The 20601-nt window shown below is 36.9% G+C and overlaps 2 protein-coding genes across 3 annotated transcripts in view; one reads left to right on the top strand and one right to left on the bottom strand.

Moving 5' to 3' along the window:
- The first annotated feature begins 22 nt into the window (after window positions 1-22).
- LOC132697380 (PAX3- and PAX7-binding protein 1) lies at window positions 23-2677 on the top strand. Of its 2 annotated transcripts, none has more exons than XM_060662838.1 (4): window positions 23-499; window positions 557-760; window positions 811-984; window positions 1049-2677. In XM_060662838.1, the coding sequence occupies exons 1-4, from the start codon at window positions 91-93 to the stop codon at window positions 2620-2622; spliced, it is 2361 nt and encodes a 786-aa protein (XP_060518821.1). In that variant the 5' UTR covers window positions 23-90; the 3' UTR covers window positions 2623-2677. The 2 variants fall into 2 exon arrangements, with proteins under 2 accessions (XP_060518821.1, XP_060518822.1); XM_060662839.1 differs by having other exon boundaries at window positions 24-499; window positions 1067-2677.
- Window positions 2678-4043: 1366 nt separating this feature from the next.
- Window positions 4044-20601, bottom strand: part of LOC132697378 (alpha-mannosidase 2) — a 42159-nt gene continuing 25601 nt past the window's right edge. Inside the window, exons 4-7 of the mRNA XM_060662837.1 lie at window positions 16819-16911; window positions 12208-12514; window positions 6884-8404; window positions 4044-5700 (exon numbers count right to left, since the gene is read on the bottom strand). Of these exons, the coding sequence (XP_060518820.1) occupies window positions 4460-5700; window positions 6884-8404; window positions 12208-12514; window positions 16819-16911 (3162 nt within the window). The 3' untranslated portion in view covers window positions 4044-4459. The remainder of the gene's footprint in view (window positions 5701-6883; window positions 8405-12207; window positions 12515-16818; window positions 16912-20601) is intronic.

Genomic DNA, 20601 nt, shown 5'->3' with positions numbered 1-20601 from the left:
AAATCGATAACCGACCTATTTTGGTTCAACGGAGTAGTAAATCAGACTAGGCTAGGGATCATAACCATAAGAAAAACATACAAGTTAATAATGTCACTTTTCCGAAAACCAAAAAAACACATAGTTCAAAAGCGTGTTTTCCTCGAAAGCAATGACGACGACGATGAAGAACCCATGGAAATTACCGAAATTCCTCAAACTGAAAGGAAGCCGAAGAAAAAAGACAAATGGGCGAAATCCAAACAGACGCTATTGAGTTTTGAAACTGAAGAAGAAGGTGAAGTTTTCCAAGTAAAAAAATCATCACACAATAAAAAGGTGATGCGTATGTTTGAAAAGGAAAAAAAGAAAAAGGACAAATCCGACAAAGAGGACAAAAAAGATAAGGACAAAACTGAAATTGTTACTGACGATTTGGTGTTGGTAATCAACCCAAGTCACATTAAACCTCCAACGCCTCCACCACCCATATTGAGTGGTCGAGATGCTTTATGTGCAGGTATTTGGTTTAAACTTTGTCTGACAGCTTTTATTTTTATGAGTGAAATTTTACTAGGTAAAAATGATATGTCTTCTGAAGAAGATGAAGATTCTAATACCACAATGCATAGATTCTCCAAACCAGAGAGTTTTAAGAAAGTTCTCGAGTCTGGTGCTATTCCTGATGCTGCAATGATTCATGCTGCTAGGAAAAGAAGGCAAAGAGCCAGGGAATTAGGAGATTTTGTGCCAGTTGAGGAGGAAGAGCCGGAAGATACTGGTTAGTAAACACTGTTTTTACTCATGCTTTGTAAAGACTAAACTTTATAGGTCGTTTAATTAGAGACGATGACAATGAAGAAAGCGAAGAAGAAAGAATAGATATGGATGTTAATATGGCTAAAAGAGACCAAGACCGACGTCGGGAGCAATTTTTGTCAGCACAGGGCTCTGATCATGAGTTGGATGAGTGGGAAGATCAGCAAATTCGAAAAGGGGTTACAGGTATGTTATGTTGCTTCATCCATGGAGCAACATTAAAAATTAGGGCAGTTATCATGTGGATTAGAAAATTGTCTCATCGCAGGCGCTGCTATGTCTGCTGCTCAAGATGTAATGGTTGAAGGCCATCAAACAGAACTAGTACCAGTGTCTCAACCTCAACTGTCAGCTATAGATCCAGGAATTCCTAGGACGCCTGAAATGATTGCTCAAAAACTCAGAGACCACTATAAAGAAATTTGTTCTTCACGAGATGAAAACTTAACAAAATTGAAGAACATCCAACAGGAAATTCAACAAGCAGGAGAAGAACTTGAAGATTTGCAGTTAAAAGCTCCAGAAGCCGCCGAGCGTTTTAGATTCTATCAAGAGCTTAGAGGGTACATAACAGACTTGGTAGAGTGTTTTGATGAAAAGGTTGGAGTAATTTCCATCTTGGAGCAGAGGGCGTTGGATTTAATGGCCAACAAATCAGCATGGCTTACAGAAAGAAGACGTCAGGATGTCAGAGACCAAGCTGAAGAAGCCACTAATAAAGCAATGATGAGAAAGGGACCAGATGATGAAGAAAAAGTGAGGAGGGCTGCGGAACGGGAAGGAAGAAGAACGCGGAGAAGGCGGGCCAGAGAAATACCAAATCAGAATATGCCCAAACATGTAGAGGGCATGTCTAGTGATGACGAAATTTCACAGCAAAATATTTTGACATTCGACAAAGAAAAAGAACAAATTGTTCAAGAATTACAGGAAATATTTGAAGATGTAATGGATGATTACTCTTCAGCGGCGAATATTCTTATTAGATTTGAGCAATGGAGAAGTAAGGATATAATGGCTTATAATGAAGCTTATGCAACTTTGTGCCTACCGAAAGTAGTGAGTCCATTGGTGAGATTAAATTTAATATTTTGGGACCCTTTGAATGGGACAATTGAACTAGAGAAGCTCGATTGGTACAGAACCTTGGCCCTTTATGGTTTGCACGACGGGGAGTCTGAACACTCCCTCTCCAAAGATCCAGATATTAACCTTTTGCCCACAATCATTGAAAAAGTGTTGGTTCCGAAGTTAACCCAACTGGTGGATAGATGTTGGGATCCTTTGTCAAGTTCCCAAACTTTAAGATTGGTGGGAGTAGTAGGAAGATTTATTAGGAAATATCCTAGCCTTGGGCCGGCTAGCAAATCGTTGACGAATCTTTTTGGGGCAATTTCCCACAAAATGCAAATTGCCCTAGAACATGATGTTTTTATCCCAGTAACACCCAAATTAGCAGATAGTAAAAACCCTTTCTTTCAGAGACAATTTGCCAGTGGCCTAAAACTTTTGAAAAATATTACTAGCTGGCAGGGTATTTTGAATGATAACAAACTCAAGGAGTTGGCCTTGACTTCTCTTTTGAACCGGTATTTACTTAGTGCTCTAAAGTTTTGTGCCCTGACCGACGCCGTTCAAAAAATTAAATTAATCAGTCAAATCTTACCCAGAGTTTGGCTTCAAGAGAGCATGCCAGAATTTAAGTTGTTCAGTTCTTCCATAAATACTTTGTATGGTCAACTAGATAAAGATAACCCATTGCATTTGGAGTCCCTAGATATATTGCATGGTATTATGAAAACATTGAGGAGTGTTAATGTCTAATACATTTAAAGGTGCAGAGGTTTTTTTGCATCTATAGTAAAGTGCAAATAATTTATATAATAATTTATTATAAATACATTTTTGTGATTAGGGAAAACGACTTTTTATCACCAAATGAATAGTAGGGGGTTTGGGAATTTTAATGAATTGGTTGTTTTAGAAGGAATTTTATATTCATTTTTTTACACCACAAATAACAAAACAAAATAATATCACCCATTAGAGCATTACAACAAAGAATATTTACTAAAATTAGCAGTCACGTTTACTAAAATCTGTCCAAGAACTTCGACTCTGTATAAGTTACTTATAATTAAACTATTAACACTAAAATAAACGAATGTGGAAAAATTAACATAAAACGCGTTATTTTATGCAAGTTAAAATCTATTGGTGGAATAAACCATTAGATCAAATTCAGTCTTGGAAAACTTAAGGTAAAAATATGAAGCCAATCTGCAAAATCCTGACCAACATTCAACTAAAACAAAGTGTATACAAATATTACAAAATAAAAGGTATTGTTTAAAAGATGCCGGTAGATTATCTTACATAAACCGGTTAAAAGTGAATTGGGGATAGCACGAGTAACAAAAACAGTAACATATGTAGACTTATATTTTCACTCATTTAGTTTGCTGTGGTTTGTGGTCTTTTTGTCGTGTTATGGACCTGCCCTGTATAAAAATCTTGGATTAAATTTGAACAACTTTTTAATCACAAATCACCATATTATATTCGCCAATTACATACTTTAATTTTACCTTTGTATAGATCAAAATGAAAAATTAATATGATCAAATCTCTGGGCGAAAATTCCTTGATGTTCGTAACACTTTACGCACATAAAACAATTTAATTTAAGCTTACTATATACAAGAACGGCCGAAACAATATTTCACACTTCATGACTACAATTACTGTTTAATAAAATAAAACATTAACAAGTCAGTTTCAACTATCTAAAACTCAATGCCTATAACGACATCGATTGCTGTACAAAGGCTCTAGGATTTGGTTAGTTAAGGCTAAATTTTCTAATTTTAATCAAAACAAACTAATCGCTTTATACTTTAGTTGAACATTGATTGATTTTTTTTATAGTTCACTTCGCGAGAAGGTTGTCTAATCCATGTTTTTTTTTTAATTAAAACATATAGTTTGTTTCGGTAGACTTGACACGCACTTAATGCTTATGGAGTCCACAATTAGATTACGATCTAAGCATATGTGTATGCTTTTCTTTGGATGTTACTGTTAAAATAAATACCTTTTACAAAATTTCTGGATTCCTCCTGAGTCGAAAATGCTGGCGTTTCGCCAATCATCCTGTTGACTTCTTCAGAGCTTGACTGTAACTGAACTGAACTGAAACAGTTTTAGTCAAGCCCTGAAGAAGCCAACAGGATGATTGGCGAAACGGCAGCAATTTCGACTCAGCAAAAACCGACGCTGGAGGAATCCAGAAGTTTTGTAAAAAGTATTAAAGTATTATATTCACTTGTCAACGTTGGACCGCAATGAGCTAAGCAGATGCGGTTTTCTAAAAATTTCAAACTATCAATTATTCCTTCCATATGTAAAAAACATTCATCTAGTATATTGGCTGCAGAGTTTTTTTTTCTCAATGACTTGTGGGCGTGACTATAATATAGAAATAGGACACATAAGATATCAGGCGTTGCATTATTTGATCCACTAAGTCTACCATCCATTAATTTTGTTTTAAAAAATTCAGGTTTCTTAAGAACAGTAAGTTTTAGTAAAAAAAAGTTGAATGGATTAGCTACCATTGACTCATAGTTGCCTACATTGACAAAACAATCACGACAATTCTCTATCCAAAAGTTACATTTAGTGTTTTTAAAGACATTGGCTCTATATACACGTCACCCAAACTCTCAAAGTAGTGTATACTATCTAATCCCGTCAGACTCTTAAGTTCCACCTCTTTGACTGTTAAAATTTTGAAATAATTGTCCTTTTCGAAATTATGCACGTCGCAAGTGTAATTAGTATTAATGGAACAATCATAGCCTTGTCTATGCAATACAACGAGTGCACTATTCGACGGAAATTGCGAATAAACTGCATCGGGTTGAGTCCTTACATTCAGTAACAGCACGTCACACGGAAAAGGCTTGTTTAAAAGTTTGATGGAGTCATTTACCGAAGACTGATACTCCGAATCGACTATATAGATTTCCGCTGGGTAGTTTAGAGCGTTCGATAGATGAGTGGCGTAGAGAGAAGCCATCGGAAAAGGTTCTTGCTTGGTGGGTTCGTTCGCTGTTGTGGGCACGTTAAATGATCGTATTACATCGCCTTTCTCGAAAGTGTCTTCAACTCCATCGAACCGTTTCTGCCCGCCATTTTCGAGTCTCACTTTTGAAACATCCTCAACCAATAGCCAATACTTGCTGGTAGTTCTTCGGCTGTCCACCAAGCCCTCACCCATACCTCTGGAATCGTCATATAATGTTCGTCTGTCTAACATAACCTCCAAATAACCGGGCTGCCAAGACGCGGCGCCTTGCGCGTGGTTAGTAAGCAAACTCAATCTCACACTTTCATCTTGTATATAAGCCATCGACGTTACGGGGAAATAATTGCCCTCAATACCGATTCTCTCCACTTTGACCCGCTTCTGCATGTTGAAATTATTCAGATCAGTGTAGAATTCGGGAGGATCGCCGTTCTGAACGTCCGATATGATTCTCATGAAAAGTTCCGTCTCCCTGTTCTTGGGCGGGTTCTCGAAGTCCACCGTGTTTTCGATTTGGATAGCGTTGGCGAGAGTGGAATTCTCGACGAGATAAATCGTAACTTTGTGCACCAAAAACGGGTTGTAAATAGTTAGTATTTCGGTTGAAACGGGACCGGTGGTGATTATGACCGACATCTGCTCTTTGTACTGTAGGAGAACGTCTTTTTCGTAGTCGCGTTCATTCGGATCCGGCATGAACAGATACGCACCGGAATGGAACTGGGCGCTACGATACGCGGCGAACCAAATTTTGCACTGCATTACTTTGGGTTTGTGTTTTCGTGTGACGGTCTTCATGAAACCGGTACTGCCTGTGGGAAATAAACCGATTAATTCAAATGTCAATTAATATACACAGTGTATCAATAAGCCTAGTTAACCTAAAAGCCTGACGAGTGACGAAAAGGTAACAATTTCAGAAGTGGGATGTGAAATTGCTAGACGTCACGGAATGCGGAAGTCACTATCACCACGAAGATGATGGAGACGAACACTATATGACCAGTGCTGATATATCTACTAATATAAATTACTAACATACCGCCATACGCAACAAACAGTTTGGATTTAGGCAGGGGTTGGGCACAAGAGAGGCGTGCGTTAGCAAGCAAGTTTTGGTACGGAATTGCCATGACCAGTGGAAAAACCCTTGTTTACGTTTTATAGACGACGAAAAGGCTTTTGACAAAGTACACAACATCATAAAGTTATGCAGCTTCTCAAAAGACTTGATTTGGGTTAAAAAGACATTCGTTCCATTGAAAACTTATGCCGGCACAAATCAGCATAGGGCAGGGTGTTTAACTGTCTGACTAACCAAATGTAAATTGGTCCAGGAGTGTGGCAGGGGTATATACTGTCGCCGCTCCTGTTTAACCTATACTTGGAAGCCATTTTCCAGGAGTCGCTTGAGGACAAGAAAATTGGGATCAAAGTTAATGAAGTTTGGATAAATAAGATATGCTATGCGGACAGCATATCAACATATTGTTAACATGGTGGGAGACTGTAGCCAGGATATGGGATTGAAGAAAACTAAATTCATGGTTATCACGAGAGAGATAGATACATTTAAAAACGCCAATAGCGTGGAAAAGTTTAGGTACCTAGGAACTTGGCTTTATGAAGAATGGTCTTCAGACAAGGAAATTAAAAGTGGTCTTCAGTTGAGATTTGTGGGTTGCTATATTTGGTCAGTGCCTCTGTGCGGTCTTGAATGCTGGACACTAAGAGTAAAAGCCATAAACAAATTGGAAGCACTTGAAATGTGGATATATCGCAGAATTCCTAAGATACCATGGACAGCCAGAATGAGAAACGCAAAACTCTTTAACGACGAAGCAAAATCGAGAGCACTAGAACGAAAGAAAATGTCATCTCTGAGGAACAAGAGACAGTAGACTGGCATACGTAATATTCAGACATGGATCCAGACTGCCAGAGATAGACAAGTTATGAAAAATATGGTAGCAGAGAAACATGAAAAGAACATACCGCTGAATAATATCTTCATTTTTTGATTTTCAAGCTGGATATCACCGACCGGTATGTCTCGAATCGTGAAAGGTGCTTCAAATCTGGTACCATCGGGTGAAGTCGCGTTTTTCTTAAAGCAACGTTTGCAGTAGAGGATGCCTAATTTGTCGCTAGCGTCGTCGGTGTGGACCAGGTTGAAAGAAGTGACGCTCAACTCTTCCAGTTTCGCGATAAAAATGAGTTCGTATTCGGACGGTTCCACCCAGTACTTGTTGCCGTTAGCCTCCAGAATTGGGTTAATTTGATACAAAACATCGCTGCCGTTATGATCGGTTACTTTAACGTTCGTCGTGTTCACCGTGAGAACGATCACGTGCTCTTGCGGGTAAGAGAGGGGGTTAAACAAGAGTATCTTCCGAGACTGTTTCGGTGCTATTTGAATGTTGGTCTTGTTCGGTATTTTGTCGAAAGAGTCGCGCTCCACGTCGCTCAGTACTAGATTTTGATCCTTTTTAATCGGCAGGTTAGGAAACAGGAGACTTTGCAGCGCGTGTTGCCGGATATTGGTCGTGTCGCGTAGCGCTTCGAACAGTCTGATACCGTAATCTTTCATGACGAACGATTTGCTGGTACCGGTAATCGCGTCGTGGTGCTGAAACAGACCCAAGTTTCTCCTGGACCGTATCAATTTTTCGTAATCCTTTTCCAAAATTTTCGAGTACGACGACGACTTTTGTTGTTTCGCGTAGTTCAAAGCGACCGTATAGAGTATCTCCGCGGACCTCGTGCTGTGCTCCAGTTGCCGATCGAGGATCTTTAGAAATGGACGCGTGGTAAAATAGCCGGACCAATAGGCCGGTCGACCTTCGGAAAATATGTCCGAGTACACGTAAAAATCGCCTTTGAGGGTGGGATACTGATCGAATCTCTTCGAAATTTCGTCAAAGTACATAGTAGGAGTACCGAACGCCACTTCGGCTTTATATTGGTCCTTGTGGGCGTTGATATAATTGATGAGTTTCACGTAATTGGTGTACTGCTGGTCCCATTCCTCCCTGACGTTGTACCGAAAGTCGTCGCCTAAAGGTGTGAGTACCACATTGTGCGGAAATAGTGAACCTGTGCGGGCGTATTGCTCCAAAAGTAGTTCCGCTTTTTCTTTGACGTTTTTCGACGTGATCGCTTGTGCTTTCAACGAGTACTCTGTGTATTCGCCCTGCACTTTTCTGAAATCGAAATTTAGGCAGACGTACGGATGCGGACCGCAGCTGTGTTTGATCGAATATATGTCGAACGGCTGGTTGTGGGTCAGAAGTGAAGATTGCTGGTCGCTGGGACTCCATGCCGGTACCCATCGAAAATCTCCGTATTGTTTTAGGGCGAGCCACTGTTTCCACGCGTAGTGGATGCGTTGGATTACTGTCCCGCGAAAGCCTGAAGCGCTCAGTAAGTACGGGACGGTACTGCCGTGACCGAACGGATCTACGGACCAGCCTGATTTCGGTTTGATCCCCAAGTTGGTCCATAACCACTGATGTCCTGAAACAATAATAATTCACTGTGATGGCGTTTTGTTTTATTCTATTACACTTTGTTGTTGAAATGTTAAACTTATTTGGCTTCAAATTTTTAATGTAACATGGTGTAATAATGTAAAAACTAATGATATTAAAAAAACTTACAAAGTTTTGTCTTTAATCTGGGGCTCTGAAAAATTGTCATACTCAAAAACTTGGCAAGCGATTTTTAAAACAATAGCTTCTCTAAAGTTTAAAAAATGTTTTTTTTTAAATTTTACAGAGTAATTAACCAAATCATCGTTTTTGGTGTGAAGTTCAGAAAAGCTATTCACTTTCAAATTTTGACTTAGGGTGTTTTTAGTCGGATTTCAAAAATATGTTTATTTCATTCGGCTATTTTTTAAATCAAAAATAACTGTGGATTAGTATTACCTTCATATAGTCTGGCTCAATCTCATTTTTACTTACTAATTGTCTTAATAAGGTAGTTATATCGAAGAACGTATTTTTACGAATACATCGCTGAGTATACGTAACATCTCATTTGCTACATAGTGCTGGATATTTTTATTTGTTGATTATGATCTTAAAATCGCAAAGTATAGTCTGTCTCAACCTTCATGGTGTTGGCTTTCGACGGGACCCTCCAAAATAAAACTTTAACTAAGTTATTACCTATTGGTATTGGGTGAAGCCATTAACAAATAGTATATTATGCAACAAGTGCGGTAAACGGTATTTCACTCACGAGTTTATTTGACACGAGCGGAGCGAGTGTTTAATAAACAGTCAGTTTTTGGGTACATTTTCACAAAACAACACGAATACATTCACTGACATGACTGTCATTATTGACAAACGTCAAAATTCAAAGCGTGGGAAATATCTCCGAAAACATTCGATTGCTTCCAAATCCGGCTCGGATTCATGGCAAACGAAACTGACGTGGTAAAGTGACTAGACTAGATCGGTAGGTAATTAGGTATTTTACAGACGGGAGTAGAAAAACATTTATTCTTACTTGAGTGACAAGGCAGGGTTAGGCCAGGTATATTTTTTTCTTTGTGATATATTTCTTGAGTGTTGACCATCTGTGGCAGTATTGTATAATCGTTTTTACTGTGCGTTTCTAAAAAGTTATTTGTCGCTCGATGCAAAACAGCTTGCGAAAAATTTGTAAGAAACTTTAATCAGTAGAGAATTTATTCAACAAAAAGCTTTAAAAGAAGCCTGTCACCTACAAAAAAGCCAATATCGGCGATAAAGAATATTATTAATGGTGCAGAACTGAAGAAAAGCCATATAGACAATAGCGATCAGGACCTAATAAGGAGGAAAATATATTGTCTTTATCAAAGTGAAGTTCTTTCCACCTTGGACAAACTGAAAAAGAATCTTGAAGAAGATGAAACCAATATAAATATAAGCCGTGCTACCCCCCACCCCCCCAAATTCAAATAAAGGAAAACGCATCACCATAATACACACAAAGTGCTTGCTGTTGTCTCCAAAGAATATTAAGAAACTTAGCTTGGATTATTATGAGGGTGCAATTAAAAAAAATAACTAAAATTTGGCTGAAGAGGCTGGGAATACTGTTTTACGTTTTCCTCCATATCATTGTATGCTTAGCCCCATACAGTATTTGTGGAACCAAGTAAAATCAAAGGTCAGCACAGAAAATGTTACTCACGCTTTAACTCCCAGTGTCATAAATTTGATTAGTAATGTTAATACCAATTGAGAGTTGGAAAAATTCAGTACAGCACATTATAAAAATTGACTCTTACATTTATATACGAAACAACAAAAATCTAATTATAATTTATCTCAATGAGGAGTCTGATGGTGAATTAGACTTAGAGACACAAACCAACACGTTAATTACAATGCAATTTCAATTGCAATTTTTGAAAGCGGTTCATTATGATTTTTTATATTGTATACAAACGCAAAAATGAAAACGCTTATTTTTTTCTTTTAATTCTTCTTTCTTTCTAATGATTTTTAAAAATTCAAAAAACATGAACATAAAAAAGCATTTTCGGTGAACGCCGATTTATGCAATAAAAAACATTAAAAATCGGCAACTAGTATCCGAATAAAAACAATCGGTTTCGGAAGGTCAACGTCAAATTTAAATCTATCTACGCACGTAAACTAATTAAGTTATATCGACGGATGGTTAAATTTCTATATTTTTAATCATTTTTTAGTGCTAATCACCAAGTAAGCTATGGACTAAATTGATGTATTTCAACAGTACATTATGCGTTCGCCGGGAGCAAAATGACCGAATTAAAAGTTCAATTGCAGTTGCATTTATTAACTAATTGCTAATTAGGCTAATTCTTGATGATTCATCAAAAATCCTTTGTCTGTTCCTTGAGGTGGTGGAAAATTTAATTTAACAAATTTAAAAAAAATGTCAGCAACATTAGACGCTCGCACTGTCTATAAAAAGAATATGGGTCAAATCGATAAATATCGGAGAAACTGATGAAATATTTTAGTTATGTTACTTTTATTTAATTAACATGAATATATGAAAATACTTGTTTCTTCTCACCATAATTTTGGAAGTCTCATATAATTTAAGAAGTTGACAAATTGAAAGTTTATTTCTGCAATTATTTCGCTGTTATGATGGACTAGGTTACTTTTCCCGCTGGAGCAGCTTTTCGAATTAAATAATTTGATAAATAAAATTATTAATTGGTGTATCAAAAGTTTCTTTCAAATCAGATTACTTCGAAACGATTATTAGTTTTTATATTATTTAAAATCTAAATAGTTTAAATCGATCGACAAATAAAATATTTACACGATGGCCGTTAGAGTGGAACAACAGCAATCATACACCTACGGAGAAACGAAGCTTGGTAATAGCGAATGCCAATAATAGTTTGGGGAACTTAAATTGGAATTTCCAAAAAAAAAACACAATTACAAATATAAAATTGTCATTGAACGGTAATTTGGTTTAATTTTGGTTTCCCCGGATTATCAAATTGATCGAAGTTATCATGTAATTCACTTAATTTATGACATTTTCGTAACGCATCCTGTAGTTACAAGCAATTTGTAATTCATAAATTGGGAATACACCGGATATATATGTATGTGTATACTTATTCGATACGAAATATATTTAAAAAAATAATTTTAAATTTATATTTCATATTTACAAGAAATTACATACGAGGGCCACTTTTTATGTTTCGGTATTTTGAATAAAAAACTATCATGATATCATAGACGTGTTTGGGAGCACCGCGATCGTATTTTTTTTAGCATTTCCTTCAACCAATCAACACGAGCCTTTTTTTGAGCTGATGTCAAATTGTGTGGAATCCCACTAATGCCCAAAGATACCTCAATGGTAAGTCACATGACGATCCTGCAAAATCAGTTTTCGCACTGCATCAACAACCGATTTTGGACGACCTCCACGAAATTCATCCTTAAGAAAACTACGACCACGACTGAAATTCGAAAACCAGCGATAAAGTAGACCTAGATGCGTTGTTGTTGAGTTAGTCCACGTCTAAAGTTGTCAACAAGTATTGCACGAAAATACTCCCGATTAAGTTCGATTTTTGACCGTCACAAACACTCGAAAACCTAACTGAGTAAATCTAACCTCAAAATGTCAAACTTTCCTATAAAAACGTTAGTGGCCAGATATCAGAAATCCCGAAATATAAAAGACAGCCCTCGTACTATATAATCAGTAGAATAAAAACAAATCATTTTTTATTTATGTTGCTGTTTTTTGCTTCTGAACACTTCCGTAGCTAATTCTCATCTCCTCCTTATTACCTTCAATTAACTGATCCACCATAGCGTAGAGGTGAACGTTGGCCTCGTCAGTCATTACCCACCCTCCAGTAGTGATCTCCAATCTGCCAGAATGCACCAGATCTCTCAGCGCCCGTTGCTTGCTGGGATGCGCCTCCTCCCACCAGGCATTCAAATACGATATCTCGGACCAGATGAATGTTAGGTTTTTGTACTCTTGCAGTTTCGCCACCATGTTGTTCATGATTTGGCGCGACGAAAAATGGAAGTAGTTTTCGAACGTCTTCAGCCAGCCGGGATCGTTGTGTGAATGAGGTACAATTATTACCTAGACAGAACGCGATAATAACAAATAAACTATTGAGAAAAATTAACTTTGAACACAAGTTTTCTGTTTTTTTAATATTTTTACAAACTTATTTATGAGAAGCTTGTTTTTCACATCTGTTAAAAGTACTACTCGCTTCCGGATTCCTCCTGCGTCGATTTTTGCTTAGTCGAACTTGCTAAAGTTTCGCCAATCATCCTGAAACTGGCTAGCATTTTACTTTGTACCTGTTCATATATTGTTTGAGGGGGCGGAGCTAAATGAGCGGCATAAACACAGTCTCCGATAACTGATTCCCATATTGGTGACAGATGAATACCTGAGTCGCGGTTAAGATTGTTCTCTTTGATTTTCCGTTGATAGAAGAATTGATTACATGCAAGAATTTTAGTTTTATCGAATACAATTTTGTGTCCGGTTTCGGGATTGTGTTCGACAACAGCTGATGAGTTTATTTGTCTTAGTCGTGTTCTTTGATCCTAGTTGATATTTTTGCCCAAAGAGCACGAAAGCCTTAAACCGCGACTCAGATCTTTATCTGTCACCAATATGGGAATCAGTTATCCGAGACGGCGTTTATGGCGCTCATTTAGCTCCGCCCCCTCGAACAATATATACATAGGTACAGAGTAAAATGCGAACCAGTTTCAAGTTCAAGCTCTGAAGAAGCCAACAGGATGATTGACGAAACATCAGCAAGTCACACTCAGCAAAAACCGACGCAGGAGGAATGCAGAAGTTTTGTAAAAAGTACTACAGTAGCCCGTGGAAGTTTCTTTGAAAAATTACTACAATTTATTTGGGTATCCATTTTTCCTTTCAATACATTGCTTTCTTAAAGTTTTTGTTAGTTTTTTAATAAACCGTAATTGTTTCAGTTTTCCTTGCGCGTTGCCATTTAGGTGGTGCTCTTACTTCGAATTTCAGTTATTTCTTTTATGCAAGGTAAATACTTGTGTATATCAATATTCTTTATGGATAACATTTTGCCTTTTTGTCACTAGAGTTTTTAAAGGCACGAAACAAGTAAGTAAAAAACACTGTATTTGGTTATTAACTACTGTGCGCGAAAAATACAATTATAACCCAATTAACTTATACACATTTCAGTTTTTAAATCTCTTATTATGCTTACATTGAAAAACATCCACCATAAACAAAAAATAATGTGGACACAAGTTTTTAATACTTAAGTTTTAACGGTATTTTATTGCCATTTATTATATTATAACAAGAAAAGTCACTCGTTAGCCGTTGCTGATAGCTCAAGCGCGATTCTTAATCCTATTTTTAGTTTAATTTTATGCTCAGTCTTGTGGGTTAATAAACTTAATAAAAAATATTCCGTCATGATTCGAATTTGCAAAAAAAAACGAAAATTTATTTGGTTGTTTGTTTGGCTGGTTCGAAAATTCTTCCGTCAACAAACTCAAACAGTGTCACCACGAAAGCCTATTGTTTAAACAAATCTCGGGTTATGTTAAATAGAAAATTATTAAAATTAGCGCAACAAGGCTTGACGTCTGACGAAACGTAAGAAAAGCGTGACCAAAAGCAAACGAAATGCGGAGCAGTGGGCCGAGTTTATGGACCGACGAAAACAAAATTAGCTCGCAGCCAGGACCGAAATAAGGGGTCCCTCTATACTAAAAACTTACAAAGGCATAAGTAAAGTTACTATTTGTTTAGGCAGCCATAAAAATGCAGCCTGTTTAAAGCAATTAGACAATGTGCAAATGTTTACAAAACGAAGAAAAAATGGGGCGAAGAGGATATTACTCCTAAAACCACCAATTTTTTTAGGAAATATCTATGCGCAGGTTGGAAAATATTAATAAGTGGAAATAAGTACAAATAATTACGATAAACAAAAATAAAGTGTTAACATGTCATGATGGGGTAAAGGGATGACAGAATAATTAAAAAATACTTACGATAGAGTTTTTAAATCGCAGTGTTTACAGTTTTATAAGATTAGCCATAAAATGGTGACACTCACACCAAGCATCAGTGACTGATTTTAAATGTACACCGTGTGCCCAATAAAACGACCCACTATACGATCTGGAAACCCATAGGAGAGACGAAAAAAATTTTGTACAAAAGTTGCTTCGACTCTCCTGAAAATTTATAATATAATAAGTGTCAACACCCTGTACATATCGACACTTTTTTAAAATAAAAGTCACTTTCCTAAGAAATTCAAATTCGAATTTTGCATAGTTTAGGTAGAAATTGAGGTTATGTGTTTTTTTTCATATTTTGATTACTCCATATAAAATTGTGTTGTGACGCTACTGATGCAAGTATTGCAATGAAAATTTAACCACAGACTAAGGAGATGATCCTCTTATATAGGATGTCCCAAATAGGTGGTGCCATTTTGGCGAATTCAATTAACAAAAAAACAAGATTTTCAAATGGAACACACTATTTTTTTTCAGATATCAATTCTAGAACAAAAAAATAAGGTAAGTTTGTTCTTACTTTTTGAGATATTAAAGGTTTAAGATTATTTTATTATTATTTATTTGGCACGCGATGTACGTGATGGTGAAACTTTCGACCGATGTTTCCGAAAGATGGTGATTTTCATATGGATTTTTTTCAAATACTTCGAACCTATAACACTGTTTGAACCGATTAGGCATATTTTTTATGAATTTTGATTTACGGTTAATAATTTAATGCCGAAAGAACAATGTTCAGGGTCTTTTAGATTAATGTCTATAATTAATAAACCGTGTATATAATCGAAAAAATGTCTCAAATAAAAGTTATGGTCCCGGATCTCTCGTATTTTATGGTTCACAAATTTTACCGATCGGATTAATAGTTTTGGAGGAAACATTTTTTTCCTGGAAGTCAAAATATCCAAAAAAAAATTTCAAAATTTTTGAGAAAATACTTTGTGAGATTTAAGTGAGTACTGTTTCAACAGTTGGAAAACGGGTGTGTACTTCTATCTTTCTGCCAAAGTTGAAGCTGCAAATCTAAAATACCCGTTAATTTTTCAATATAGCCCTTTATATATTAAACACCCTGCACAATAGGTGAAAATATCAAATAAAAAATTTTTTTTATTAATAGGGGAGCCCATTTTTCAGTTTTTTTTGAATATGGAGCCTAATCTTCAGCGTCTTCCCGTTCATGAATTTTCCTGTCGTGTAATACGATTTTCGAGAAACGATTTTTTTCTTGGACCCCTGCAAAAGCGATTCTTAATTTATTAAAAAATACTTCCCGACCCCCCAGCCCCCCCAATTTCAATAGGTTCCGTTAGGGAGCTAAGCTTTATACGTGCACACGATATCAATTCGATACATTCAAATTTCGGACACTTATCGTGTTTCATAGCGATGTTTAAAAAATAGTCGAAAATTGAAAAAAATAGATGGCCGCAGAGGTTTGATCGCCGCCATTTTTAGATATCTTGTGTATCCCGTGGACTGTTAAAAAGGAGCAAAATTTTAACTGCCTGGTTCAAACCGTTCGGAAGTTATTGTCGGAAAAGAGAACGGAGAACGGACAGACAAAAAAAAATTTTTTTTTCGACGCTGTTTCGTTCTGTATCAATAAGGGTCCCCAGGACTGACCGTTACCGAGATCTCGAGTTTAGTGAGGAACACGTATACTTTCGAAAAGAATCGATCTCATCGATTTTTCGAAAGTAACTAGAAAACTTTTATGGGTCAGTTTAAAGAATATTCCAAAATATTTTGCTTCGAAAAATCATGCCCCTAAAGCACTTGACTACCGATCCGATCGCCCTAATCAGATGACGAATATTTAGATTTTTTATGATTTCATTTTTGTGTAATGTATTTTTGTACAATGTTTAATAAAAAATAAGGGTACCTAATATTATAATTCATGTTAAAACAAAATTCATCCTTTTTTTTTTGGAGCATAATATAGAACGGATAGTATTAGGCAAAACCCGTAAGTTGACTCACTCTGAAGTCGGTAATAAAGTTTTATTATTCTATCCTTTCTGAAATCAACTATAGCATTGACTTCTTCGAATCTTTTTAATGATCTAATTGTACATAAATCTTCTACTCAAACTTATTTAAAACATACTTCACGTTGGTAAGAGTGTTAATGTAGCCTTTGGCCACGCTAGTTTTTTTGCTTGGATCAAAGTTTACGCTTCCAACCTTTAGCAAATTAATACTACCATTTATATCTACTCACTGAACATGCAAAACAAAAAGTTGCGAATGCAAAAGCATACCCAAATATTTTTACCGATTTAGAACATCCGATAGGCAAAATGGGGCGTCAATAAAAATGTGCAGTACCTTTAATGGAGGTCTTTCAGGGTCCATTTTCTGCCTCTCGTATCTATCTTCGAAGATTTTGTCCCAATATTCTTTGCTCCTCATCCAAGACGGCTGAAAAATGAACGTGATTAATAATAAATCTATATATACAAACAAAACAATATTCGAAAATAAGCTTAGGAGATCATTTTCCAGATTTTTCCGTCTTATTTAAGCAAAACCCTCAGCTGAAGCGGCCTCAAGGCCCAAAAAAGTTTTTTTAACGTCCATTCTATAGAAAGCGGCGGACCTTTTTATGTCGACTACGAAATCCCCGTGGAAGTCGATTTCCGTTTTGTGGGAAAACTTCTTTAATCTGCCATTTTGAGAACGGCCCGAGCCAGGATGTCCTAATTAGTTTTTCTTGCACGACGGGAAATTAAATAGTCTTCCAAAGAAAACGTATTTCGCGTGGAATGGACAGGCAAGTTTGAGGGAAAATTACTTCGTTTTGTCTGTCTAATGGTTAATTGATGTATTTGGAAAATAGTCACTGGACGACGGCAACGCTAATGCTAATATTGTACTAATAGTTACAATAGCAGGACGATTTAAAATGTTTCTCTGTATCTATCTACGCCACTGACATTTGAGTAGATTATATCTTACGCAGATCTAATTCTAAATAATTATTTTTAATTTTAATAAAGAAAACAACTTTTTAAGACCCTTTGTTTTAAAAGTACCAACATTCTCCTACAAAAATCCGAATCTTCCTTGTTCCTCTTTAGAAGATGAAAGTAGTGAAACAGGTTCTGCGAAGCAACTTTAATGAGATGTTTTTATATATTGGGGACTTCCATCTTGTCGCTGGTGAGAGGGCTCAGTAATCTTCAATACCCAGGGAACAATGCCGGCGGTAGCGTAGCTGCTGGTAGGATGAAGGTGAAGCTAAAAGAAGTCCACAACAGCAGCGTCTGACCCAGAGTGGGCGGCTGCAAGCGGTGTCTGTTCTCCATGTTAGGAGCGACCGAATTAGATACAGGGGAAGGCAACGGGAAAACAACCCAGGGATTATTTTCCCAAGATAACTCACATGTTTGAAAACCTAGAACGACGGCTGTTAGTCCGGGGCATTCCTTCAGACGGAGAGAGACGATGCTAAGAATCTCCACGTCAGCCAACTCACTCAAGGGAAGTGTTTTAAAATGCATAAAAATAACATCAGAATTGCAACGTGGAATGTACGTAGCTTATATCAGGCAGGAAAGATGGACAACGTTCTTGCAGAAATGGAGAGGTTGAGAATTGGTGTGTTGGGTGTAGGTGAGGTGGCGGTGGAAGAAGAGGAATACTGTACTACTCCCACTATAATGGAGCCGGAATTATGGTAACGAAAGATATGGCGAAATCAGTGATCAATTTCTTACCCTACTCCGATAGGATCATTATGATCCAGATCCAAACAACATTACATGAAGAAGGATTCGGTACCTGGGACAAGAACACAAATAGGGAAAAAATTAAGGATACCGTAGTAAAAATACAAACAGAAATAGGAAGAGATGGAAGAGAAAAGAAAACTTGAAAACCATAATGAAGCAAAATACAAGTCCATTAAAAACATTATTCATAACAAAATCCGCGAAGTGAAGGAGAACTTTATGAAGGAAAGGTGCGCAGAGAAATAGAGGACCTGGAACGCAAATACAATAGCTTTCACATCCACAAAAAGATAAAGGAAGTATTGGATCAAAAAGATCACGAAACGAACAAAATTCAATAATTTTGGACACCGAGAATCGACAACAACCGAGAACCCACTTCTAATAACAAGAGATGAAATAGACCACGCTATAAGGATAGCAAAATTTGGCAAAGCAGTGGGGCAGACAATGTGCATTGAGAGTTTTTGAAATTGCTTGACGAATATTAGATGCAGGTACTCTTAGATCTGTTCCACGAGGTACACAAGACTGGTAATATTCCCCGTGATTAGCTTCTGTCTACTTGTGTCCCAATCCCAAAAAAATCTCGACCATCTAAATCGACTTATAAGTTTAATGAGCCATGTTGTAAAAATACTCCTAAGAATCGTGCACGTCAGAATACACAATATATGCGAAACTGAAACCTCTGTAACGCAATTTGGATTCCGCAATTTGCTTGGAACTCGGGAAGCCATTTTCGGCTTTAACGTTCTTGCCCAGAGATGCTTAGACGTCAATCAGGATCTCTATGTGTGATTTGTCGATTATAGTAAAGAGTTTGATAATGTCAGGCATGAAAAACTAATGTAAATCCTACAAAAAACTGAACATCGACTATCCCGATATGCAGATTATATCAAAGCTGTATTGGAGTCATGCCGCTAAGGTTAGAATAGATAACGCTCTCTCCGAACAGATCAGCATACAGAAGTGTCTGTATCTCCAATGCTAGTCAACATATACTCGGAAAACATTTTTAGAGAAGCATTGGAAGATGAATCCGTTCGGATAGTAATAAATAGGAAAATCCTTAATAATATTAGGTACGACACTGTTTGTGTGCTGGTCCTCTGGAGGATTTGCAGATACTATTAAACAAAGTAGTAAAAGCGAGCCAAGATTACCGTTACATAAATTGGTATAACACTCCGTTCTACGAGTTCAAATTGTCTCAAAAACCCTTCGCTTAAAATAATGGTACTTTAACTATAGTAAGATGAGTAATGTAAAATACTTGTGACTTCATTACATGCAGTACATTCTTAAAAATAATAAAAGAATCCCGTAGTAGCAAGCTTATCATGTATAAAAGAACTTTTAAAAGCAAAAAGCCTCGATCAATCTCTCGCACTCACGAGTGCTGAGTTGCATTCGTTTTTGAGTCGGCCGCGGTCTAATTGTGCTTGATCGATTGTTCCATGTTCTCAGACCGTTGGCGTAATAATAAGATAATAATCCGGCAAGGGAGTTCAAAGGACAGACGGGCCTTCGCGGTACGCCCGCCGCCGCCGACCGATCGATAATTTTTACCGCTCTTCGAGGTCTGGGAATTATGCACGCACTCCTTCGGCAGACGTTATTGACCCGACATTGTCAATGTTTCAATAAGTAGACACCCAACACCGATAAATATGTAACATTTCTTAAAAGCGATAAACCGATAAATTCGCGGTCGTATAATATACAGGGTGACCGTCGAGGTATACTATGGTAAAGTGAAGGTTATTCAGCAAATAGAATCTTTAAATAAAAAAGATTCTTTAAATGAAGACCAAAACTTGAGCTGGACAGTTCTTTGGAAACATGATTGCGGGAAAAGGTACATTCTATCTGAATAAAGAACTGCCGAAATGGTTTATGGAAAAATAACAGAAGATCGACTTCATAGACAGGGACGACTTTGGTTGTTGAGCTTTGTGCATTATTTTTACTACGAATGAGAATTTTATTTTACCTACTACATCCGTATCCGTATACATGTCTATGATACTCGGTTTATATTGAATTCGAGAAGCAATGCCAACACGATAGATGATTAGCGTGAAGAAATAAATTATATTGCGCGGCCAGACTTTATTTACTCATTCAAAAGATTTATTTTACAAGACTTGAATTGATTATTTGCATATGGTGGTGGTCACATTGAGCAACTTTAACAATTGCATTATCAAAACCAACCAAGGTGACCAACTTCACTATCAAGATATGCTTTTAAACCCCAGTTGTTTTTCGATATGCGGGTAAAAAAAGCTTTTTTTGAATCTCAATTTCAAAATAACACAAATATTTGGAATAATTTAAGAAAGTTTGAAGCCTGTAACTTTAAGCCAAA

Source organism: Cylas formicarius, unplaced genomic scaffold (genome assembly GCF_029955315.1).
Source record: "Cylas formicarius isolate icCylForm1 unplaced genomic scaffold, icCylForm1.1 PGA_scaffold_1__22_contigs__length_36826433, whole genome shotgun sequence".
Lineage (NCBI taxonomy): Eukaryota > Metazoa > Arthropoda > Insecta > Coleoptera > Brentidae > Cylas > Cylas formicarius.
Note: the sequence above shows the minus strand (reverse complement) of the source record. Positions and strands in the feature narration are given on the sequence as shown.

Bases quoted from the DNA above. Each gene is read 5' to 3' on its own strand.
- LOC132697380 (XM_060662838.1), top strand. From the start codon at position 91: ATGTCACTTTTCCGAAAACCAAAAAAACACATAGTTCAAAAGCGTGTT. The intron at 761-810 runs GTTAGTAAACAC...TAAACTTTATAG, and splicing joins GGAAGAGCCGGAAGATACTG to GTCGTTTAATTAGAGACGAT. The intron at 985-1,048 runs GTATGTTATGTT...CATGTGGATTAG, and splicing joins AATTCGAAAAGGGGTTACAG to AAAATTGTCTCATCGCAGGC.